We start from the raw sequence: 25,988 nt of genomic DNA, 5'->3' as shown, positions 1-25,988 counted from the left end.
AAAATTTGCAAGAAAAATAATTTATTCCTGTAAACCTCAAAGAGCGAGAGCGGAGCCACGGTCAGACCTGGGGAGAAACAGAGCAGTGACTGCGGGCGGGCATAGAAAACAAAAACGTTTTATACTTTCAACATCAGTTGAGCAATGACATACGTAGCACTGAGCAAAACGTTTTCCATATACAGTTGGTCATAACCACACACACAAAATCACCATTTCAGATGACCGCAAAACCACATCAGACTCAAGCTATTCCTCCCTGCAGGATATAACAATACCAAAAAGAGGAGTAAGGAAACAACTGTAGACGGTTCTTAACACCCATGGCCCAGGCAGTTGCCAATACTGTAACATTCACAAAAATAAAGTCCCTTACTTTCAACTACAATTTGTAAGTCGCTCTGGATAAGAGCGTCTGCTAAATGACTTAAATGTAAATGTAAACTACGTAAGCAGTCTACTACAAACAGGTGAGCAGTTTTCCCACCTGCTTGACATACTTCAGACAAGTCAGTAAGAGGACGTTTGTCAAACACGTCAGCCAATGTATTTGCAGTACATTCCTGGATAGCACATATTACTAGAAAACAAGCAATCCTTTCTTGGCACATGGGCTGAAGTTGAGTATTCAGCAATAAAAGGAGTCTGATGAAGAATTTTCTATGCAAAATTCATTGGGAATAAATGATGTCTCTAGTTTGGCATTTCCAGAGTCTTGTTTCTTGTACACATTGCACAAAATCCATCAACAGTTTTCCCTGTCAAACAGTTTTTTTTCAACAGTGCAATTTAAGTCAAATCAATAAAAAACATAAGTAGGGACAATAGTTCAACCAACAGAACCAGAGTTTACAGCAGAGAGATGTGTTATAGTTGGATGCAGGGGAGAGGCCATTTTGGGAGCCTGGGACCTGTTTGCAGTAGACTTCGTAGTGGCTAACATTACCATATCAACGCACTGTAAAGGAGTAACATGGCCATGCTAGAAAAGACAAAATGGCCATATCGTCAGAACTGTTGAGCAAGTAGATGGGCWATCTGTTCTGAACCTAAGGTTAGGGTCCAGGTTAGGGGTAAAATTGTATTTGTGGTTGGAAACCCCTGTAATTCAGTCCTTTCTGGCATAGCCAGATACTGACTCCCACCACTGAGGCCCTGTCTCAAGGCACTGTGATCATGACAATTTGTGAGAGACTATTCTGGGTTTAAAGAGGAGGCATATTATACATGAACTTCGCAATACGGTCTTTGCTTAACACTCTTTGACAGGATCGTGGAAATTAGTGGGCTTTGAGGGAAATAAATGTAATTTTGCAGTTGATACTCAACATTTAGGGGTTGTTGTGGATCGTTTACTTTGACATCTCTTGTTATTGAAACAAATAACYTCTTGGTACAGCTCTGTTCTCATCTCAAAGTGATTTTTTTGTGTGAACMTTTTGTGAAACAAGTGAAAAAGGAGACCACACAATCCACTTTCTAACATAAAAAAAAACAATACCACAAACCCAAGAACAGCCAATGGAAGTTTCAATTTGGTCTCATATTCACAAATGAAAAATAATAATTGACAAAACAGGGCTAGAGTCTATGCCAATGTTGCGCTACATTCCTCTGGGCATACTGATGGTACCTTCTTACCTTAAAAATAAACTGATATCTGTGCTCAGCGATCAGAATTTATTACATAGAAATAAGGGTGAGCACTCCTGCTACCAGAGATCCACATCCCAGCTTTAAAATAAATGAAATCGACACCGGAATTACCCAATCCCAAGGCCAGAGACCAAGTAACTGGTAGCAGGTGGAGTAGATGGCGGGGGGGGGGGCTGAAACGCCCTAGATAAGATACACGCCCAATTCTGTGAGGTTTCACTAGACATTTACAAGAAGAAAAATAACTGGGAATTCCTAGTCGACATGAGATGTCCCATAGACCTTTTTTTGTTTTAACTACAACAAATACAGTCACAATACAACATCCTTCAAACCCCCCCCCCAAAAAAAATTAAGTTCTCAGCCGCAGACATGACAAGCAAATCTGGAGGTGGGCTTGAAAAAAAAAACTGAAGAGGATGGAAGGAGCGTTCACTTTTTGAGGGGCTGGTAGACAGAGGCGTTGGGGTCCAGGCCGGAGGGACTGGTGTCCATGAACTTGGAGGAGTAGTGGGGGACCACAGGAGTCATGTTGCTGCTGTCAGCTGTGTAGGAGATGCTGGGCATGACAGCCATCACCTCAGCTATCTTCTGCTTCAGGTCCTTGATCTCCTGGTCCTTCTGCAGGATCTGACCTAGGAGACAGACACACCCAGCATGAAACTTTCAGATTAGACATTCATAATGTCATGCAATCTATTCTACATCAATCACATTCAGTAGGAGATATGTGGGAATGAGGCAGTATTGCAAAGGTGCTGGACCCAGGCTGAACACTGACCTTGTGCGATCTCCAGCTGTCTCTTAGCGTCACCCAGTGCTGAGAACAGGTCCAGTTTGATGCGGGTCTCTGCAGACAGGCTGTTCTCCAGGTGCTGGGTCTTATCCTGCATGGCCGACAGCGCTGACATCAGCACTTCTGTGTCCTTCTCATTCTCTTTATACTTGTGGAGCTCCTGAGAGAGGGAGAGAACATCAGTACGAGTGGCATTGTCTGTGTGCCAGTGTACAGCAGGTGTGCATGAGTTAACATTTTGCGTTACTTTAACCAAAACTGTTGCATACCCGAGTCTTAACTGAACAGTGATCCTCACCTGTACTTTCATCTCCAGCTCTCTGATCTGGTCTTCTTTGAGCTTGATATCCATGGTCAGCTTCTTACACTCAGTCTCCAGTTCCGTGATCCGCCTCCTCAGCGTATCTGTGCACTCCCCCCTGTGGAGCAGACAGAGAGAGGGATCGCACCTATACTAACAGCAGGGAATAGCTTGAAACTGGCTAACAACTGATAGCAGATTATTTATTTATGGGGAACTTTTACCTGGATGCTGCTGCTAGTGCGACGGCTCTAGCTGTGGTGGCCTCTTCCAGCTTTTTGCGTTTCTTCTCATCTGAAAGCTGTTTCTCTGCATTGGTGCGGGCCTCCTGCTCAACCTTCAGCCTCTTCTCCAGTTGGCCCACAGCCTGTTTGTCCTTCTGCTTGGCCTGGACAGCGTTATGGAGCCTGCACACACACAGCAGCCACAGACCATGTGAGCCAGCGGGACTCCATCCCACCCCAGGGTGTGTGTGTGTATTTCTATGTGAGAACAATAGTGCTAAAAGCTAGCCATGTTCATGAGTGTAAGTAACCACTGAGTCTATGCATTGTGGAATATGGTCAGTTAGATGACAGGTTGGCTGGTAAGTTCGGTAACCAAGCCAACAGTCCAACCATTTCGCAGTACTTCAGTAATCCTTAGACTAACATAATCCAACAGAGCCTTGTGCTCCAGTCTCTACCAACAGACAGAATGAATGAGTGAGTGAATCAGGCTCTGATGAGATTGAATAGGAATCAGCTGGTCATTAGGGGTAGGCTGTCACCTCCCCTTTAATTGCGTCACATGATTAACTGGCCATAACAACTGGAGTTTGTGTCTGTAAGTACATGATAACTGCCCTATTAGGGTGGTCCTCACTTACGAAGCTGTATCACATTAGTGGATACTCACATTGCTCTCAGGGCAGGTCTGCCGGTTTTGACGAGCAGAAGTGACTTTTGTAGCAGGTTAGGATAATAAAGGTTAGGAAAATAGTTAGCTAAAATTATAGAATTGTCCCCGACGTGACTCGAAAATATCTAGCTACAACCAAGCAAGCCCTGAGAACAGTCTTGGTTTCCAATAATGCGATTCTGCACCTAGGACACCCAGGAATCCCATTTGGTCAATAATGACTTAATTGGACAATTAAAGCAGCCAGATGCCTAAGTGCTCCCTCTGCTCCAGTCTGGACTGCTGTGATTTGAAGCCTGCCAGACTGAAGCTTTCACAAGCATGCACAGAGACGAGCAGTAGACTGGATCCTCATCGGTAACCTTCACTATTATTTATGATTTAAGAAAATCCATCCTGTCAGTCCTCCCCCACTCCTGAATGTCTTAGCACAGAGTTATCACTAAATTTCAAACTAGCTCTTCRTGACCCTGGACAAAGTCATTTCGACGAGGGCATTCCAAGCTAAACCAGGTGTTTTTAGCCTCTTGATCTTACATGAAAAAAGCTGTATGATAACCCTTAAGACCTTTGGTCCCAGCTAGTTTTTCCTGACTACGTGACCTGACAAGGAAAAGCTCCTGGTCCTAGTCCCAGCAGGTGATCAGATCCAGTCATGTATGACCTTTGACCTGTGCCACTCACTTGTTCTGCAGCAGCTCGTTCTCTTGTCGCAGCTGGCCCAGCTCAGAGCGGATGGAGCGCTCAGCGCTGCTCAGGGAGCCGATCTGACTGCGCAAGTCCTGCTCCACCTGTCTGCTGGCCTGCAGGTCCGCCTTCAGCTTCTTCACATCCTGCTCCAGCCTGCAGGGTTGGAAGGTAGAAGGAAATAAATGGAGAAAGAAGGGATGATGAGGAAGAGAGAAGCGGAGGGGAAAGGGAGGAGAGAGGAGTTAAACAATTTAATGGAGAAACACTAAGAAAATAAGATGTACTTTATTAGTCCATATGAGATGGAAATGTCTCTTCTGCTTTCCCCTCCCAACCCCTCTGACACACACAAAAGTATGGCCTTACTGAAGAGCTCAGTGACTTTCAACGTGGAACCATCATAGGATACCACCTTTCGAACAAGTGAGTTCGTAAAACTTCTGCCCTGCTAAAGCTGGGATTCAAACTGGCAACCCTCAAGTTGCTGGCCCGCTACTCTCACCTCGACGCTACTGCCACCCGGGACATGATGTTTCTGCATAGTGCATATAGTAGCTTTGTATCATCCACAGTTCCTTTATTTCTCCAGTCTTTGGTAAAGGTTTACCTTGGTTTCATCTGCTCATAATACTTTGTTTCAGTAGGGCAATCTTTGTACCTCTTAGCTAATTTCTAACCTGTCTTATGTTCTGCTGCTGCTGAATGGTTTGCATTTGGCTGTGACTGTAGCCTGTTATTCTGCTGTCAAAGCCTCCTGATGATGATGGTAGATTGAAATGGCCAACAGGCACACTGACAGATGTTTTAGGGTTTCGGTCATTTGTCAGTGGTTTTCCTTGGCCGATCAGATCGTTGCCTATTGATTGTCACTGGTGGTTTCTCTTTTTCAATATGTTCCAAATTGTTGTTTTAACTGTAACTGTTTTCTTTACTACGGTTCTTGCTTTAAGTTCTCACTTTCAGCTTCAAAATGGCTTGCTTTTCTTTAACCTACAGTTCTTTGGTCGGTTTACTTTTGCTTTTGGAGTCAGAAGTTCTTTAAAACAAAGGCTAAAAATACTAGACATCCACAGATTTGTTATCATTATGAGTGTACAATCAATGCAAAAAGCAACAACTGACCAATAAGAAACATCTGCTAGCCAAGTGTCTATTCAGCCATATTTGTATACAACAAAAACACAGTGTACCAATAATGTAAGCCAGGGAATCCACTTGTCAGAGTGTGGCAAATGCAGGGTACATATGAATGTGTATTACCCTGAACACCATGACAACTTGCCACACCAAATTTGACTTTCTTCTCACATTCTATACCCAGCTGAACAACTACAGACACAAACAGGCTGACACAGCCATCTTAAACTCAAGGTTCTCCTTTTCAGCCAGCATCATTTTGTGGCAAACCATAGATTTTAACAGTCCAAGTTTCTCACACCCCAGCCCACACAGTGGAAACAGCTCTACTTAACACCTATCTATCTGGAGCCTGCACTGCAYCAGGGTTAGTTTGAGGTGTCAGGGACTGGCTCCACACTCACATGACATCTGGTAAGGGGAAGCATCCCATGCAGCCATCATGTATCAGTAAGTTACTAAAACTTTGAGAATATGAGAACTGTGACATCCAGATGTGACATTCAACATGCTTCGAGTGTGCTCGCATACTCCCTTAAAAAGTCCTTCACTTGAAAAACAAGAAAAACACAGCAATAGTACAATAGTATTTTTCAAGTGAAAGCATTTGCATGAAAACGAATGAATTAGTCTCTCATTGAACACTTCATTGAAGAATCCCTACTGTTGACCAATCACAGACGAAGGGGCATAGAATTTGGCTACCAACTTTAGATTGCCTTGATTAAAAAAATGGCATGTGCACGAACAACAGAAGAAACCCTTGCCGAASACCAAAACAAACTAAAATGTCATAATATATGCATGAACTGTTCCGGCTGGGAAGCACGTGGACGCCTTAATGAGTATGAGTATGAGTGTGTGTGTGTGTGTGAGTAGCCTCAAGCAAGCACAGCTGTTTGTGTATGGATGATGTGTTCTCTCTACTGTACTAGTGCCGTAGGCTTCTCTAATGGGTGCGTGTTAAACTTGTTTAACCAGGTGCGTGTGCTGTACATACTGTGCTGTGTATATAATGTGCTCTTATCATAAGAGCACCTTCAGCCAGCTCAACCAGATGCATACAGTATATGCATCTGCATATTAGTGCTCTTACCGTACGAGCGCCTCAGGCTTGCTCAGCTGATTGTTGGGGATGCAGTTGTCTGTTGGGTCCCTGTGGGAGCCCGCTGCTGGACCCTTCCCCACTGCACACTTCTGCTTCTTCCCAGAGGAAGAGGAGGAAGGGGCGGCCAAGGGGATGCTGCCGTTGGTGGCACTGTGTCCGCGGGGCGAGGAGTTAATTGCAGTGTTGCCACTAGCGTTCTTGTAGTTTTTCGAGGAGGAGGATGAGGAGGAGGAGCAGGAGGAAGAAGAGTTCTCCTCCTTCAGCAGCAGGTTCTCCGTGCTGCCCACCAGTTCTGTGGACAGTCTCTTGTTGTTCATATGGTTCTCCATGTACTCCATCTCCTGGAGTTTAGAGTCTACCGATGACGGCAGGATGCTATTGTGTTGCTTTTTGGCGTCACGGCCCTCTTTCCCTTTTTCTCTGTACTCCAGCTCCGGTAGCGGTGCTGGCGTCTTTTTACCGACAAGTGCTCCATTCTGTGAGACTGGGGCGGAGTCCACCTCGGATATCCCTTTAGCTGCTGCAGCTGAATGGAGGGTGAAAGTCAAAAAGGAGAGAGATTAAGTACAGTTGAAGTCGGAAGTTTACATACACCTTAGCCAAATACATTTAAACTCAGTTTTTCACAATTCCTGACATTTAATCCTAGTAAAAATTCCCTGTTTTAGGTCAGTTAGGATCAACAATTTATTTTAAGAATGTGAAATGTTACAATAATAGTTGAGAATGATTGATTTATTTCAGCTTTTATTTATTTCATCACATTCCCAGTGTGTCAGAAGTTTACATAAACTCAATTAGTATTTGGTAGCATTGCCTTGAAATTGTTTAACTTGGGTCAAACGTATTGGGTAGCCTTCCACAAGCTTCCCACAATAAGTATGCTGAATGTTGGCCCATTCCTCCTGACAGAGCTGGTGTAACTGAGTCAGGTTTGTAGGCCTATTTGCTCGCACACACATTTTCTACAGGATTGAGGTCAGGGCTTTGTGATGGCCACTCCAATACCTTGACTTTGTTGTCCTTAAGCCATTTTTCCACAACTTTGGAAGTATGCTTGGGGTCATTGTCCATTTGGAAGACCCATTTGCGACCAAGCTTTAACTTCCTGACTGATGTCTTGAGATGTTGCTTCAATATATCCACATCATTTTTCTCCCTCATGATGCCATCTATTTTGTGAAGTGCACCAGTCCATCCTGCAGCAAAGCACCCACACAACATGATGCTGCCACCCCCGTGCTTCACGGTTGGGATGGTGTTCGTCGGCTTGCAAGCATCCCCCTTTTTCCTCCAAACATAACGATGGTCATTATGGCAAAACAGTTCTATTTTTGTTTCATCAGGCCAGAGGACATTTCTCCAAAAAGTACGAACTTTGTCCCTATGTGCAGTTGCAAACCGTAGTCTGGCTTTTTTATGGCGGTTTTGGAGCAATGGCTTCTTCCTTGCGGAGCACCCTCTCAGGTTGTCGATATAGGAGTCGTTTTACTGTGGATATAGATACTTTTGTACCTGTTTCCTCCAGCATCTTCACAAGGTCCTTTGCTGTTGTTTTTGGGATTGATTTGAACTTTTCACACAAAAGTATGTTCATCTCTAGGAATATACCGCTCCTTCCTGAGCGGTATAACGGCTGTGTGGTCCCATGGTGTTTATACTTGCGTACTATTGTTTGTACGATGAACGTGGTACCTTCAGGCGTTTGGAAATTGCTCCCAAGGATGAACCAGACTTGTGGAGGTCTACAATTGTTTTTCTGAGGTCTTGGCTGATTTCTTTTGATTTTCCCATGATGTCAAACAAAGAGGCACGGAGTTTGAAGGTAGGCCTTGAAATACATCCACAGGTACACCTCCAATTGACTCAAATGATGTCAATTAGCCTATCAGAAGCTTCTAAAGCCATGATATAATTTTCTGGAATTTTCCAAGCTGTTTAAAAGGCACAGTCAACTTAGTGTATGTAAGCTTCTGAACCACTGGAATTGTGATACAGTGAATTATAAGTGAAATAATCTGTCTGTAAACATCTGCTGGAAAAATGACTTGTATCATGCAAAAAGTAGATGTCCTAACTGACTTGCCAAAAATATAGTTTGTTAGCAAGAAATTTGTGGAGTGGTTGAAAAACTAGTTTTAATGACTCCAACCTAAGTGTATGTAAACGTCCGACTTCAACTGTGCATATTTATTAGGAATTGGACAATCACTTGGATCATCACTATACCACATCCTTTTCTAATGGTATCTGGAGCATCTGTTGCAAGGCATACGTGCACCTCACCTTCCTCCGCTTCCCTCTCTTGTCTCTGTAGCATCTGTTGCTCTGGGGGCAGGGCCTGTTGCAGGAGCTGCATGTAGAACTCATTCTCCTTCTGCACCTCCTTCTGCTTTCTTAAGCGCATTTTATAGCTGACGTAGCTCTTGAAGCCAAAGCCCAGCGTCACCACCGGGTAGCCAATGCTACAGAGAGATCGATCGAGAACAAAGTTCAGACAACTCATCCTGCCTGATGTATCCAAGACAAACTGGTTCACAAGTTGAGACAAGCATAGGTACTATGAAAAAAAGCCTTGAGATGAACATCACTGCCGTATGTAAAGCTAGAGGAATTACAGGCCTTTAATATCCTCCATTACTACATAACAGCGCATAATACATGCTATCTAAATCCACTTAGAGGTCTTTAAGAGTACTTTGATTATAAATGGTGTGTATGACCTTACAGATCTGGGACAGAAATATTCCCTAAACCCAATCTTAGAAGATCAGATTCTTCATAATTCTACACACTGAATGAAACCAGCATGTAATCGTGTTCTCTTTTTGAGCTTGGGGGATATCCAGCAGTCATTACTTGTACATTATGCCTAACAAGCAGAAATATTGTTTTCTGAGAGTCAATGGGGCAGAACAATCCCATCCCCTGCTTGGCCTGTGGGTCTAAGAAAGATTATTCCTCACAGATAGCCTATACACAGACCTGCCTCCAGAGCTTGGACAAAAACTTGACTTAAAGGAAAATTCCACCAATCTGACCCAGATTTCTGTATTTTGAAAGCTACATATCTTGAAATCTTAATTGCTGACATGCAAACATGTTGGGACTATATCAACAATGGACTAATGAAACAAATAACAAAATATTATTTTTGGGTGGAGATTTCCTTTAACAACTTACCAATGTGCAGCAAATGGGCGACACAAGTCGACATGGAAGTTCTTCAGGTCTTTGAATCTGATGGCTGCCTCTATGTACACAAATAGTATCCAAAGAGACACTGTGGGGAGACAGACCCCTCTCTCTGAAAGCAAAAAAAGGAGGTGTGAGAACAGAAAATAGACTACTGGTCACGATAACCACACAACTACATGCGTCAATATACAGTCCCTTCAGAATGTATTCACATCCCTTGACTTTTTCAATTTTTTGTTGCGTTACAGCCAGAATTGAAAATGGATTKAATTCAGATTTTTTTGTCACTGGCCTACACACACACACAATACCCCATCATGTCAAAGTGGAATAAGGTTTTATACATTTTTACAAATTAATTAAAAGCTGAAGCGTCTTGAGTCAATAAGTATTCAACCCCTTTGTTAATGGAAGCCTAAATAAGTTCAGGAGTAAAAAACATAAGTTGCATGGACTAACTGTTTGCAATAATTATTGCATGACTACCTCATCTCTGCTGCTCTGTACACCACACATACAGATAATTGTAAGGTCCCTCAGTCYGGCAGTGAATTTCAAACAAAGACCAGGGAGGTTTTCCCAATGCCTAGCAAATTAGGGCACCTATTGGTGCGGATGTAACGGATGTGAAATGGCTAGCTAGTTAGCGGTGGTGCGCGCTAGCAGCCTTTCAGTCGGTTACGTCACTTGCTCTGAAACCTAGAAGTAGTGGTTCCCCTTGCTCTGCAAGGGCCGCGGCCTTTGTGGACAACACTGAAGTTGCTTACCAAGAAGACAGTCAATGTTCCTGAATGGTTGAGTTACAGTTTTGACCTAAATCTGCTTGAAAATCTATTGCCAGACCTGATAACGGTTGTCTATTAATGATTAATAACCAATTCAACAGAGCTTGAAGAATTTGGCAGATTTGGCAAATGTAGCACAATCCAGTTGTGGAAAGCGCTTTGAGACTTACCCAGAAAGACTCAAAGCTGTATTCGCTGCCAAAGGTGATTCTAACATGTATTGACTCGGGGTTGAAAACTTATTGAATCAAGATACAGCTATTAGCGTTTTATTTAGCATCCATTTTTTACAAAATGTTAGAATTTCTTCCACTTTGACAGAGTATTTTGAGTAGATCATTGACAAAAAAWTTAAATTACATCAATTTTAATCCCACTTTGTAACAACAAAATGTGGGAAAAGTCAAGGAGTGTGAATACTTTCTGAAGGTATGGTACATGGTCATGATAACCACATGTCTTCATGAAAAATATCCATGCAGACCTACTTCCTCCAAACATGAAACAAGGTTTTACATTGTGGTCAGCAAAGCAGCCTCCCACAAGAACACAAACATCACAACAGCAACAGGGTAGATCAGCTTTTGAGTGACAAGTACAAAGTGAGAGACACACACAACCACAAAAGGACAGCTTTTCAGTGAGGCATACAAAAAAACAAAGAGCTCCCCAGAGCTAACATGACTCAATGTGTGATTGATTGTTGGCTGAGACAGCAAGTCAGCCCCCTTTACCATGTCTGATCCCTCATAGTACATTCAAACAACCCACTGGCTTTATGGAAAAGTCCCGGGCCAACTATAATTACATCAGCAGCAGGACAAACAGAATCAGTGGATAGAGAATAGATATCCCCTGTCCATTGTCTCCTGGGCAGAAATAACCACAAACCATTCACCAACACAGGGTAGGGAATAATGAATGTGTATTAAAGATGCACTATGCAGAAATCACTCCACCATTTCATGGCTGTAAAAATTCTAATAGTTCACCTAATTTCAATTGATGTGACAAAAAGGCAAGTATGGTGTAGAGAATCATTGTACCATCTAAACCGCTGTGAAATATATTTTCAATAACCAAAAATATTGTATTTTCAACTGTTTGAAGCTGGTGTACAAAACGGAAAGTAAAAAATACAAAAAACGAGAAGCATTGAAATGGCACACAAAGAACAGATTTGCAGCTTCTTAGCTCTGCGTTCAATGAGAATGACATGCATAACACACATTTATGTGAATTTGGTGGGTCGCCCAAAAAGTTACATATTGCAGCTTTAATACTCCAATGACAAAATAATGTATTATTTCTCATTTATGCTTTAAGATTAAAATGTCAAATATGTCATTAATCCTTCCTCCAAATGACACAGGAGAGTCACCCTCCTGAAGAGTCACCCTCCTGTGAAACTCTGGTCACCAGTCTCATTTCTTTACAGCTAGGCTTAAATAGTGCAATACAGGGATCATACCAAAAGAGGTTGGTGGCACCTTAATTGGGGAGGAGGGGCTCGTGATAATGGCTGGATCGGAAAGGTATCAAATATCAATCAAATCAAATGCCATTCCATTTAATCCGTTACTCAGCAGCCTCCGCTGGATCATAACCACACACTAATTCACTGTAATCACTAAGGTATTTTCCTTGTTAAAAGGCAGGTGAATAGGAGGAGAGCTTACCTGTATGCCACACATACTGCACCCACACGTAGGTACTGGCAGCAAAGAACAGCCATTGTACGGGGATGAAGAGCAGGCATATGATGTCGGAGGTAAACGCCACACACACAAAGAACACTGAAAATGCCTGGAAGAGTGGAGACACGAGTGGGGTTAGTAGGAGCTCTGCAAAAAGGCAGAAAAACACATTACTCCAAACAACCAGAGAGATGTGGGTCACATATTCTCCACATCACAATTTTTCATTGTGTGATGATTAAATTGGCAATTAAATGCAACAACATATCTGCAAAAGACATCAAATCCCAATCAATGACTTAGTAGAGTCACCTCTAGAGAATTGGAGGGGAATAACATTATGTAAATATTTTGAAAACATAGCCGCACTAGTGCAGGACTCAGATCTTGTTCTGCAGAGGCTCCATAGACCTGCTCTCCTTGTCTATACCACAGATCGGTCAGGCCAACCCAGAACACAGCCAGACAAACTCACCAGCCCCTGGTATCTGAAGGAGTCATACACACTTCTGATGAACAGCCAGAAGGGCCACAGGTACTCAAACCTGAACTCGAGCACAAAGTCTGCCAGTAGCACCAGTGCCCACACCACCAGGAACTTCAGGTACAGGAAGGTACTGGAGAAGAAAGAAATGTATGAGTTTTAACATGTAAAATGCCACAACCAGCCACAGACTGTTCTCTATGCTACTGTCAGGCAACCGGTACCAGAGCATCAGGACTTGGACCAACAGGCTCAGAGACAGCATCCATCTCCAAGCAATTAAGACTTAGCTAATCAATAGCAACTCAGACTGTATGGACTATTTGCATTGACTCTACCTGCACTGCCTATATGCACTCAAACGTCTACACACACACACACACACACACACACACAGCAGCTACTTTTTGTTGTTGTTGTACTCTTAGTATTATGCATCCTGATGCCGAGTCACTTTACATCTGCCTACATGTACACATCTACCTCTATTACCACATATCCCTTCACATTGATAAGATAATGGTACTCCTTGTATATACAGTATAGCTTCATTCTTGTGTCTTTTATAGGCCTGACCCCATTTAGTCAACTGGTCGATTGTTTGGTCGACCAAGAATTCTTTAGGTCGAGCAGTATCCCACCCCCACAAAAAAAATTGTCCATYGTGTACAAGACACCTGTCTGATTAAAGACGGTCTGAGTGGACTAATCCATTGTGGAGGTCGTGGGGTTGGCACAGTCCATCATTCACTTAAAATTAGGGCAAATTTGGGCCAAATTAGAGTTGGCTCAAATGGAATTCTCAAATTTGAGCTGGATCAAGGGAAACCCGGGCCAACGCAGCCCAGTTTCACAACTGGTGCCAGCTCAATTAGAATTTGGGGTGGTGACGCAGTTACTATGCAACCACCCAGCTGACCATTGCTGGATGCTAACACAACGTTAGCTAGCTTGTCTTGGCTTGTTACTGTTAGCTAACAAATGGACAAGCGGTACAGCATTAGTCAGACATGACACAAATTACCACCATAGCTGGATCCTTCGTTCATTTTTGTACTACACAAAAAAAACTTTTATGAGAAGTCAGCCCTCGAATGCTAGCTAGCAAATCAGAGTTGAAACAAGCTAGCTAGCTAATGTGAGCCAGCAGGAATTTCAGCTGGCCAGTCATATTGAAAGCTAGATCATATCAAACCTGTCTGGTTTGCTTGGTCAGCTCGCTAATAGCTAATGCCATGGTAAGCAAGGTAGGAATTAAGCTAGCTAGCCTGTTATGCTAGCAGTGATGCTAACCGTTTAGCTAGCTAACGTCAGCAAGCTAAATACATGGCTCTGAGTCTGGATGGCACTGGCAGGACTATGGGGCGAAATAAATTCCACATCTTGCTAGCTAGCAACATTGGCGAAGCCAGCTGCAGTCACATATTGGCTACTTAGCATCATTTCTCATTTCTGGGGGCAGTGGAAATTCAATTTGAGCTAGCCCACCAAGGCCAGCCCAACCTGGGTTGACTTCAAAGTGCCAATGGAAACGGGGCTTAAGATACTAAGTACTGCAGTGCATCTCCTCCTCATGGACTGCACCAGATTTGCCAGGTCTTGCTGTGAGATGTTAGCCCACTCTTCCACCAAGGCACCTGCAAGTTCCCGGACATTTCTGGGGGATATGGCCCTAGACCTCACCCTCCGATCCAACAGGTCCCAGACGTGCTCAATGGGATAGAGATCCAGGCTCTTCCCTGGCCATGGCAGAACACTGATATTCCTGGTTTGCAGGAAATCATGCACAGAACGAGCAGTATGGCTGGTGGCATTGTCATGCTGGAGGGTCATGTCAGGATGAGCCTGCAGGAAGGGTACCACATGAGGGAGGAGGATGTCTTCCCTGTAACGRACAGCGTTGAGATTGCCTGCAATGACAACAAGCTCAGTCCAATGATGCTGTGACACACCTCCCCAGACCATGACGGACCCTCCACCTCCAAATCGATCCCGCTCCAGAGTACAGGCCTTGGTGTAACGCTCATTCCTTAGACGATAAACACGAATACAACCATCGCCCCTGATGAGACAAAACCGCTACTTGTCAGTGAAGAGCACTTTTTGCTAGTCCTATCTGGTCCAGCGACGGTGGGTTTGTGCAAGCCCTCAGTCCAGCCTCTCTCAGCCTATTGAGGACAGTCTGAGCACTGATGGAGGGATTGTGCGTTCCTGGTATAACTCAGGCAGTCGTTGTTGACATCCTGTACCTGTCCCGCAGGTGTGATGTTCGGATGTACCGATCCTGTGCAGGTGCTGTTACACGTGATCTGCCACTCAGCTGACATTGCAATTTATTTCCCTGGCCACATCTGCCGTCCTCATGCCTCCTTGCAGCATACCTAAGGCACGTTCACGCAGATGAGCAGGGACCCTGGGCATCTTTCTTTTTGTGTTTTTCCAYAGTCAGTAGAAAGGCCTCTTTAGCGTCCTAAGCTTTCATAACTGTGACCTTAATTGCCTACCGTCTGTAAGCGTTTTTTGTCTTAACGACCATTCCACAGGTACATGTTCATTAATTGTTTATGGTTCATTGAACAAGCATCGGAAACAGTGTTTAAACCCTTTACAATGAAGATCTGTGAAGTTATTTGGATTTTTACGAATTATCTTTGAAAGAGGGTCCTGAAAAAGGACGTTTCTTTTTTTACTGAGTTTATAACAAATGCGCTTTCTCCCGCATTGGATAGTGGTCGCTGTCCGCGGTTCTGAAACATTGTGCTGTTGAATTGCCYCCTTTTCTTAAACCATGTTGCTATGTGCATAAAAGCCATGTTACCCAGCATATTGGTGTTGAGAACAATTCAGAGGCAGCAGTGGAGTTACGAGATGAGAAAACAGCCCTTGACTTCAATGTCTGAGAAACATGAGAGAGGAAACCAACTTAATTAGGTCTATAATCAACAGCCTAACTGTTAAATGTGCCTGGCTTTATAAATCAGCCATATATACAGTTGAAGTCAGAAGTTGACATACACCTTAACCAAAAATATTTAAACTCAGTTTTTCACAATTCCTGACATTTAAACCTAGTAAAAATTCCCTGTCTTAGGTCAGTTAGGATCACCACTTTATTTTAAGAATGTGAAATGTCAGAATAATAGGAGAGAGAAATAATTATTACAGCTTTTATTTCTTTCATCAGATTCCCAGTGGGTCAGAAGTTTACATACACTCAATTAGTATTTGGTAGCATTGCCTTTAAATTGTTTAACTTGGGTCAAACATTTCGGGTAGCCTTCCACTAGCTTCCCACAATAAGTTGGGTGAATTTTGGCCAATTCCTCCTGACAGAGCTGGTGTAACTGAGTCAGGTTTGTAGGCCTCTTTGCTCGCACACGCTTTTTCAGTTCTGCCCACACATTTTCTACAGGATTGAGGTCAGGGCTTTGTGATGGCCACTCCAATACCTTGACTTTGTTGTCCTTAAGCCATTTTGCCACAACTTTGAAAGTATGCTTGGGGTCATTGTCCATTTGGAAGACCCATTTGTTAAGTTAAAGTTAAAGTTAAAGTTAAAGACCCAAGCTTTAACTTCCTGACTGATGTGTTGAGATGTTTCTTCAATATATCCACATCATTTTCCTACCTCATGATTCCATCTATTTTGTGAAGTGCACCAGTCCCTCCTGCAGCAAAGCACCCCCACAACATAATGCTACCACCCCCGTGCTTCACGGTTGGGATGGTGTTCTTCGGCTTGCAAGCATCCACKTTTTTCCTCCAAACATAACGATGGTCATTATGGCCAAACAGTTCTATATTTATTTCATCAGACCAGAGTACATTTCCTCAAAAAGTACGATCTTTGTCCCCATGTGCAGTTGCAAGCCGTAATCTGGCTTTTTTATGGCGGTTTTGGAGCAGTGGCTTCTTCCTTGCTGAGCGGCCTTTCAGGTTATGCCGATATAGGACTCGTTTTACTGTGGATATAGATACTTTTGTACCGGTTTCCTCCAGCATCTTCACAAGGTCCTTTGATGTTGTTCTGGGATTGATTTGTACTTTTCGCACAAAAGTATGTTCATCTCTAGAAGACAGAACGCGTCTCCTTCCTGAGCGGTATGACGGCTGCGCGGTCCCATGGTGTTTATACTTGRGTACTATTGTTTGTACAGATGAACGTGGTACCTTCAGGCGTTTGGAAATTGCTCCCAAGGATGAACRAGACTTGTGGAGGTCTACAATTGTTTTTCTGAGGTCTTGGCAGATATTTTGGGGATTTTCCCATGATGTCAAGCAAAGAGGCACTGAGTTTGAAGGTAGGCTTTGAAATACATCCACAGGTACACCTCCAATTGACTCAAATTATGTCAATTAGCCTATCAGAAGCTTCTAAAGCCATGACATCATTTTCTGGAATTTTCCACGCTGTTTAAAGGCACAGTCAACTTAGTGTATGTAAACTTCTGACCCACTGGAATTGTGATAAAGTGAATTACAAGTGAAATGATCTGTCTGTAAACAATTGTTGGAAAAATGACTTGTGTCATGCACAAAGTAGATGTCCTAACCGACTTCCCAAAACTATAGTTTGTGAACAAGAAATTTGTGGAGTGGTTGAAAAACGAGTTAATGACTCCAACCTAAACGTCCGACTTCAACTGTGTGTGTGTGTGTGTGTGTATATATATATTTTTTTCCTTGTGCATTTTGCTATTTGCCTCCTGCATACTTTGTTGACTACAAACTTTCTTTACCCAACGTGGGACAGACGGTTTGTTTCCACACTCGGGACTCTGACTCTCTGTTGTTACACGGACTTTTGGCCTCCCATCCTATTCTAACCACCTCTCGCCGGCTTTGTATTCATGTTACCTGATGAAATTGCTGTACAATATGATCTTGTTGCCATCTGATGCACATTCAGATGTCATAAATCAGCACTGCAGAGCTCTACCTGTCCTATGCCGTGTCTTGATTGTATTACTGTTGATGATATCTGGAAATGTGCATGAACACACTGGCCCATCTACTGTTGCTATCCCCAATTCTGACTTGTGCTCTGATATCCGCTTCACTCATTTCTGCTCTCGTAAATGCCTGGGTTTTCTGCACATTAGAACACTAGAAGCTTATTACCTAAAATGGATCAATTTAAAGTGTGGGTTCACTGCTCCAATCCAGATGTGTTGGTCATTACTGAGACGTGGTTAATGAAGAGTGTTCAGATTTTCCAAAGGTGGAGGAGTGGCAATCTTTACCAAGGATCACCTTGGTCTGTCCCAAGGATCACCAAGGATCACCAAGTCTGTCCCCAAACAATTTGATTTGCTGGTTTTAAACTTTCAAATAGCTCTTTGTTGACTGTTGCTGGGTGCTATCGTCCTACATCAGCACCGGCCTGTACCCTACCTGTCCTAATCTCTCTTCTGGCCCCTTACACTAAGTCTGAATTTGTCCTGCTTGGTTACCTAAACTGGGACATGCTTAAACCACCTGACCAAGTCCTAAAGCAATGGGACTCCCTAAATATTTTTCAGATTATTACCAATCCCACAAGGTATGACTCCAAACACCCAGAAAAGGCTACTCTCCTCGATGTTATCCTCACAAATAATCCTGATAGGTATCAGTCTGGTGTTTTCTGTAATGACCTTAGTGATCACTGTTTTACAGCCTGTGTTCGTAATGGCTGCTCAATGAAACAACCTGTCCTGATTTGTCATAGACGCTTGCTAAAAAAKAWTTATGAGCAAGCCTTCCTTCATGAACTGGCCTCTGTAAAATGGTATAGAATTAGCTTGATCCCCTCTGTCCAAGACGCTTGGACCTTCTTTTTTAAATATTTTCCGTGGTATTGTTAACAAACACCCCCCATAAAGAAAATGAGAACTAAAAAACAGGTTCAGCCCCTGGTTCGACCGTGATCTTGCAGAGTTACTCCACCTCAAGAATTGCATTTGGCGAAAGGCTCGGCACACGCATGCTCAGGATCACTGGATCTCGTTCAGGAAAATGAGAAATAAGTGCACTCAGGCTATCCGGAAGGTCAAAGTTAGTTACTTTAAGGAGCAATTCTCTCTCTGTGGGTCTAACCCAAAGAAGTTCTGAGAAACGGTTATAGACCTGGAGAATTAACCCTCATCCTCACAGCTGCCCATGTCCCTTAATGTTGATGATGTGGTTGTTACTGACAAGAAGCACATGGCTGAGCTCTTTAACCACTACTTCATTAAGTCAGGATTCCTATTTGACTCAGCCATGCCTCCTTGCCCGTACAACATTTCCTCATCTCCCTCCCCTTCTAATGTGACTATCCCCGATGCTTCTCCCTCTTTTCCCTCTGCCCCGCTACAAAGTTTCTCCCTGCAGGCAGTCACTGAGTCCGAGGTGCTAAAGTTAGCTCCTTAAACTTGACCACAAAAYAACATCTGGSTCAGAWMGTTTAGACCCTTTCTTCTTTKAGGTTGCTGCCCCTATCATCGCCAAGCCTGTCTCTCCTTTCTGGGGAGGTTCCCATTGCTTGGAAAGCAGCCACGGTRCGTCCTTTATTTAAAGGGGGAGATCAAGCTGATCCTAACTGTTATAGGCCTATTTCTATTTTGCCCTGTTTATCGAAAGTGTTGGAAAAACTTGTCAATAATCAACTGACTGGCAATCTTGATGTCTATAGTATTCTCTCTGGTATGCAATCTGGTTTCCGCTCAGGTTATGGATGTGTCACTGCAACCTTAAAGGTCCTCAGTGATGTCACCATTGCCCTTGATTCTAAGCAATGTTCTGCTATCTTTATTGATTTGGCCAAAGATTTTGATACGGTAGACCATTCCATTCTTGTGGACCGGCAAGGAGTATTGGTGTCTCTGAGGGGTCTTTGGGCTGGTTTGCTAACTACCTCTCTCAAAGAGTGCAGTGTATAAAGTCAAAAAATCTCCTGTCTCAGCCACTGCCTGTCACCAAGGGAGTACCCCAAGGCTCGATCCTATGCCCCACGCTCTTCTCAATTTACATCAACAACATAGCTCAGGCAGCAGGAAGTTCTCTCATTCATTTATATGCAGATGATACAGTCGTATACTCAGCTGGCCCCTCCCCGGATTTTGTGTTAAATGCTCTACAACAAAGCTTTTAGTGTCCAACAAGCTTTCTCTACCCTTAACCTTGTTCTGAACACCTCCAAAACAAAAGGTKATGTGGTTTGGGAAGAAGAATGCCCCTCCTCCCACAGGTGTGATTACTACCTCTGAGGGTTTAGAGCTTAAGGTAGTCACCGCATACAAGTACTTGGGAGTATGGCTAGACGGTGCACTGTCCTTCTCTAAGCACTTATGAAAGCTGCAGGCTAAAGTTAAATCTAGACTTGGTTTCCTCTATCATAATCGCTCCCCTTTCACCCCAGCTGCCAAAAGCTGCCTCTTTTCAGTGTGCTGCAGCTAGCGACTGGAACGAGCTGCAACAAACACTCAAACGGGACATTTATCTCCATCTCTTCATTCAAAGACTCAATCATGGAKACTCTTACTGACAGTTGTGGCTGCTTTGTGTGATGTATTGTTTTCTCTATCTTCTCGCCCTTTGTGCTGTTGTCTGTGCCCAATAATGTTTGTACCATGTTGTTGTTATGTTGGGTTGCTACCATGCTGTGTTGTTATGTGTTGCTGCCTTGCTATGTTGRTGTCTTAGGTCTCAATTTATGTAGTGTCTCTTGTTGTGATGTGTGTTTTGTCCTATATTTATATTGTATTTATAATTTTTTTAATCCCAGGCCCCTGACGCCGCAGGAGACCTTTTGCCTTTTGGTAGGCCATCATTGTAAATAAGAATGTGTTCTTAATAACTGACTTGCCTAGTTAAATAAAAAGGTTAAATAAAATGAATACATTTAAAAATAATAATAATAATAATAAACCTGTTCGGTCAGGAGAAGCTGGTCCTCTCCTGAATGGCTCTCGCTGTAGGATTGTATGAATACACAGTTTTGAAGTCAAATGGTTTGGCTTACAGCAGAATCGGGGAGCTCGGACCTAGACGGAGCAGAAGATCAGAGTCTACCCAGACCTGAGTGCAGAACTGCTAAGGCGAGGGCCACCTACAATGAGGTGAGATCCCAGCTACGCAAGCCAGATCTGAGATGCGGTTTCATTTGCCCGGAAAAACAACTCTTGACTTTCCAGAACAGCATACATGTTCTCAAGACTTTTGAGAATCACATCAAACCCAAAACATAAGGGGACGAGTCAACAGATATAACCCCATTATGACTGGCTTAATATTCAGGTATGCTATCCATCCACAATCACCCAGCCTAGTCTATGGCTATGATGCTGCCCTCAGCATAAGACAATGGGTGTTTCTCAAAATGCATACCACAGTGCTCCGAGCACGCAAATTGGAGCCCAGGAGGGTCGGAGTAGGAGTCCAAATCAAAGTATGCGAAACGGAGCATGGAGGACACTTCTCAAATACGTACTCCGTTTGGACATATTTTAAAGCATGCATTGACGCACATACACGCACATTGTAATATTGTTCTATTATACATTTGGTATTGTAGATATGTAGTAGTGTAATGTTATATGATATACTGTTTTATATTTTGTTTTATGTGTGATGTAAGTGCCTTGATGGGTTTGGACCCCAGGAAGAGTAGCTTCTGCCTTGGCAGCTCCTTAATAAATACAAATATGCCCATTTTTCACAATAACGCCCTGCTATCTGGAGGGCGGCTTTTTGTGGAATTCGTACCCCTGCCAATATCATGGGTGTGAGAACCTTCCAAGATTTGAAAGACATTACCAGGTAACTCCCTTTTTCTATATTTACAACTTAAGTCAGCTATGCAAGCTTATGGAGTCCCATGAAATACCCAACTACCAAACCACCCAATGTAGGATTTATAAATAAATTCTGGGCTCCCGAAAGAACTGATCTTTATAATATATTAACAACTTTTGGAAAGCGCATATTCTGAGCTAGCCATTAAAAAAGTATGGTTCACAGATCTAAGTGAATCTCATCAACCCTTTAATTGGAACAGAATATGGAAAAATATGATCTTGGCATCTCGTAATCTGAACCATATTAAAAAATGTCAAGACTGTATTTAACACCAAGGAAACATTTCACAATGAAATTGACCACAACTCGCAACTGTTCACTGTGTCCCCTAAATTAGGTAGGCACATTCTTTCATAGGACGTGGGAGTGCAGTGCAGTTAATTAATTCTGGTACAATTCATTTCGAAGTGCATGAATGTAAATATTCAAGTCTTTATCTACTATGTGTTAGTTAACGATGATAGCTCTTTGAAATCGCTCTATTAAATTAGAGACGATTACTGCTGGCAGGCAGCACTGCCGCAAAAATGATGTTGGCGCTTAGATGGCAATCACCTCACTCTCTCCCAATGCGCCAGTGGATAAAGTTACTATAAGAAGTTACAACATAATTATCAACAGTGAGAATGAATGGTGCTAGTCAAGGAACAAATATACCTCACTCTGTAAAGACTAATTTCAGTTAAAGTTGTGCATTAGTTAAGATMATTATTTACAGTTACAGAGCTTAATAGCTATGATAGGAAAAAACTGAGGAGAGAGAAAGAGACTTCAGAAAGTATTCACACCACTTGACATTGTTGTTACAGCCGAAATTTAAAATTGATTAAATTGAGATTTGTCACMGGCCTACACACAATACCCCATAATGTCAAAGCTGAATTGTGTTTTTCAAAATGTATACAAATMAATTAAAAATGAAAAGCTGAAATGTCTTGAGTCAATAAGTACTCAACACCTTTGTTATGGCAAGCCTAAATAATTCAGGAGTAAAAATGTGCTTAAAAGTCACAAATTGCATGGACTCGCTGTGTGCAATAATAGTGTAAGGCAGGGCTGCCCAACCCTCTTCCTGGAGATCTACCATCCTGTGGGGTTTCAGTCCAACCCTAATTTAAAATACCTGATTCTACTAATTAGCTGCTCAACAAGACTAGCTTAACTAGCTGTATCAGATACGCTAAATTAGGGTTGGACTGAAAACCTACAGGACAGCAGATCTCCAGAAAGAGGGTTGGGCAGCCCTGGTGTAAGGTCTCTCAGTCGAGCAGAACATTTCAAACACAGATTCAACCACAAAGACCAGGGAGGTTTTCCAATGCCTCACAAAGGGCACCTATTGGTAGATGGGTAAAAATAAAAAAAGCAGACATTGAATATCCCTTTGAGCATGGTGAAGTTATTAATTACACTTTGGATGGTGTAGCAATACACACAGTCGCTACAAAGATACAGGCGTCCTTCATAACTCAGTTGCCAGAGAGGTAGGTAACCACTCAGGGATTTCACAATGAGGCCGATAGTGACTTCAAAACAGTTACAAAGTTGAATGGCTGTGATAGAAAACTGAGGATTGATTACCGTTGTAGTTACTCCACAATTAAGGATGTTAACATTTGACCGGTCATGCTTATCGGTCTATGGGTTAATTTGTATAATTTTGTGGAATTAAATTGGCATACGCGTATTTTCGTTAGTCGTCATGCATCTTATTTATTATGAGCGCACAGCACACAGAGCATTCCGGTGRATAGGCTTTAGCCTGCCGACCGTTGACTTTCAGCACATCACCCACCACTTTGCAATGTGAGCTTGAGGCAATATAAATGGTTTGAAACCTGAATGTTTTCCTTCACTTTAAATAATGAGGCATGTCTTACCTTGCTTCAAAGTAGCCTTGTGAAAATCCAGCCATAGAAACTTGGAGGCAATTATTTTATGAAGACTTCCTCATGCCATTAAGCAGCATTTCTCTCCTCCTCTATTGGTTTTCATATCAACTTTCTTTCACTGTCCAGATACCAAAGGCACAATCCTAATCATATTACCAACCCATCATAGTTTTCGCTATTAGATTCCCCTCTAAGTTTCTAACTGAGATTTTAATCTCTATCACATATGGAACCACTTGCATTCGGTGCGCTGTTCAGAAAGGTGTTTTCTGCTAACTGCATTTTGGCACATTTTTGAAAATAACGTTTTATTAACTACTAAATTACAGAAGTTGAACGCTCAATAATAGGCTATAGCCTTTTGACTGTAAGACAATAGGCTTGCTATTGTTGCATGTTTCCATTAAGCTCTTAATGAAAAATGTCCAGTCCTTGTATGCATGCATAGTATCAGAGAGGAAGAGGCAAAGCGAGAGGTTTCACTCTCGCCAAAAAAAGCACATTGCATTTTTAGCGGCTTATTTTGGGCCTAAGCTTATCGCCTGCCTTCCCACCTTGGGATGACTCCCATTGCGGGGCAGAAACATAAGCATCTCGTCATTATATACAGATCTCTGATAGTATTTTTTTTTAACAGTTAATGAGGGTCATTTTGCAGGCAGCAAAATGCACCGAAATGTGCATCCCTATCCAGAATACTAACCTAATTGACAGACTGAAAAGAAGGAAGCTTTTACAGAATAAAAATACTCCAAAACATGCATCAAGGCACTAAAGTAATATTGCAAAAAATGTGGTAAAGCCCCTAACTTTTTGTCCTGAATACAAAGTGCTAGGTTTGTGGCAAATCCAATACAATACATTACTGACTACCACTCTCCATATTTTCAGAAAACCTGGTTCATCTTAGAAAACCACCAGACACCGATGCATTCACTATTCAGCAGGACAATAACCTAAGGCCAAATCTACACTGTAGTTGCTTACCAAGAAGACAGTGAATGTTCCTGAGTGGCCGAGTTACAGTTTTGACCTAAATCTACCTGAAGATCTATGGCAAGACCTGAAAATGGTTGTCTAGCAATGATCAACAGCCAATTTGACAGAGCTTGAAAAATGTTTAAAATAATAAATTCGCAAATYTTGCACAATCCAGGTGTGGAAAGCTCTGAGACTTACCCAGAAAGACTCACAGCTGTAATCACTGCCAAAGGTGCTTCTACAAAGTATAGACTCAGGGGTGTGAATTCTAAAATTAAATATTTTTTGCATTTAATTTTCAATAAATTTGCTAACATTTCTACAAACAAGTTTACACTTCTGTGTATTGTGTGTAGAAGGATGAGAAAAAAAATTGAATCAATTTTAATTCAGGCTGTAACAACAAAATGTGGAATAAGTCTAGGGGTATGAATACTTTCTGAAGACACCATTTGTGTGTGATATATATACAGTATATCACAAAAGTGAGTGCACCCCTCACATTTTTGTAAATATTTGAGTATATCTTTTCATGTGACAACACTGAAGAAATGACACTTTGCTACAATGTAAAGTAGTGAGTGTACAGCTCGTATAACAGTGTAAATTTGCTGTCCCCTCAAAATAACTCAACACACAGCCATTAAAGTCTAAACCGCTGGCAACAAAAGTGAGTACACCCCTAAGTGAAAATGTTTGTTTGACCAACTGAGTTGGCAAATAATCTACAAAAGGGGTGGTTAACTGCTGCTAACTGTTCCATAAGTACCCAGCCAAGCTAGGAGGCTAAAAAACGCTGCTGCCTCCAGTTGTAGTTAAGTTAAAGTTACCTAGCGAACTGACTACTTCAGACCGCAATATGGGATAAATATCGTTATTTGAGATGCCTAATTGAAGCAGGTGTCAAAGCCCCATGTTATGGCTTGGGGCCTATCCCTGGCTAATAACCTAACGACGTTACACCAAAGAGAATTTATACCATTCCATTTAGCTAGCTAGCTATGCAGTTATGCTATTCTATCCACTAGCTAGCTAGTTAGCAACTTGTTACCTAGCGGATTTACTTGAATGTGAGTGTCAGTGTGACATTTTACATTAGGAGAGACACAGTAGCTATCGTTAGCTAGCTASATACTAGTTGACAACCCAACCCTGCAATTAAGGAGTCTTAGAAGCAAGTACCCTTAAAGCAGTGAGAACCCATCACTAGTAGCCTTCATATACCTGCCGTATATACCCTCGGTGATTCGGTTCCGTTTTAACGGCCGCCGGAGTTTGCTGCAGTCCGCATTGCGCCGCTTCATCCTCCTCCCCTTCGCGTTGGCTTTTGAATTCCTACTGTAATCTTATCCAGTTTTCTTGCGTGAGCGGACAATGATAATAAATGAAGTCCCTGTGAAATATAACACTGTTATTATTTMTTCTACTGGAAACAAAGAAATAAATAAAATACTATTCAAGAACCTCCTCTTTTCTCAAAGCGAATGCTAGCGCTATAATTTACGTCTGTCAGGTTGTGAGACAGTCGCTTAATCCAATCACT

At 42.5% G+C, this 25,988-nt stretch overlaps 1 protein-coding gene across 1 annotated transcript; it reads right to left on the bottom strand.

The window, feature by feature from the left end:
* maco1b (macoilin 1b) lies at positions 1-25,988 on the bottom strand. The gene is made up of 11 exons (XM_023986475.2): positions 25,670-25,988; positions 12,744-12,885; positions 12,251-12,377; positions 9,772-9,895; positions 8,875-9,053; positions 6,577-7,114; positions 4,338-4,496; positions 2,978-3,160; positions 2,751-2,871; positions 2,438-2,612; positions 1-2,291 (listed from the first exon to the last, which is right to left on the bottom strand). The coding sequence occupies exons 1-11, from the start codon at positions 25,747-25,749 to the stop codon at positions 2,089-2,091; spliced, it is 2,031 nt and encodes a 676-aa protein (XP_023842243.1). The 5' UTR covers positions 25,750-25,988; the 3' UTR covers positions 1-2,088.

This window comes from Salvelinus sp. IW2-2015, linkage group LG4q.2 (assembly GCF_002910315.2).
Source record: "Salvelinus sp. IW2-2015 linkage group LG4q.2, ASM291031v2, whole genome shotgun sequence".
Classification (NCBI taxonomy): Eukaryota; Metazoa; Chordata; class Actinopteri; order Salmoniformes; family Salmonidae; genus Salvelinus; species Salvelinus sp. IW2-2015.
Note: the sequence above shows the minus strand (reverse complement) of the source record. Positions and strands in the feature narration are given on the sequence as shown.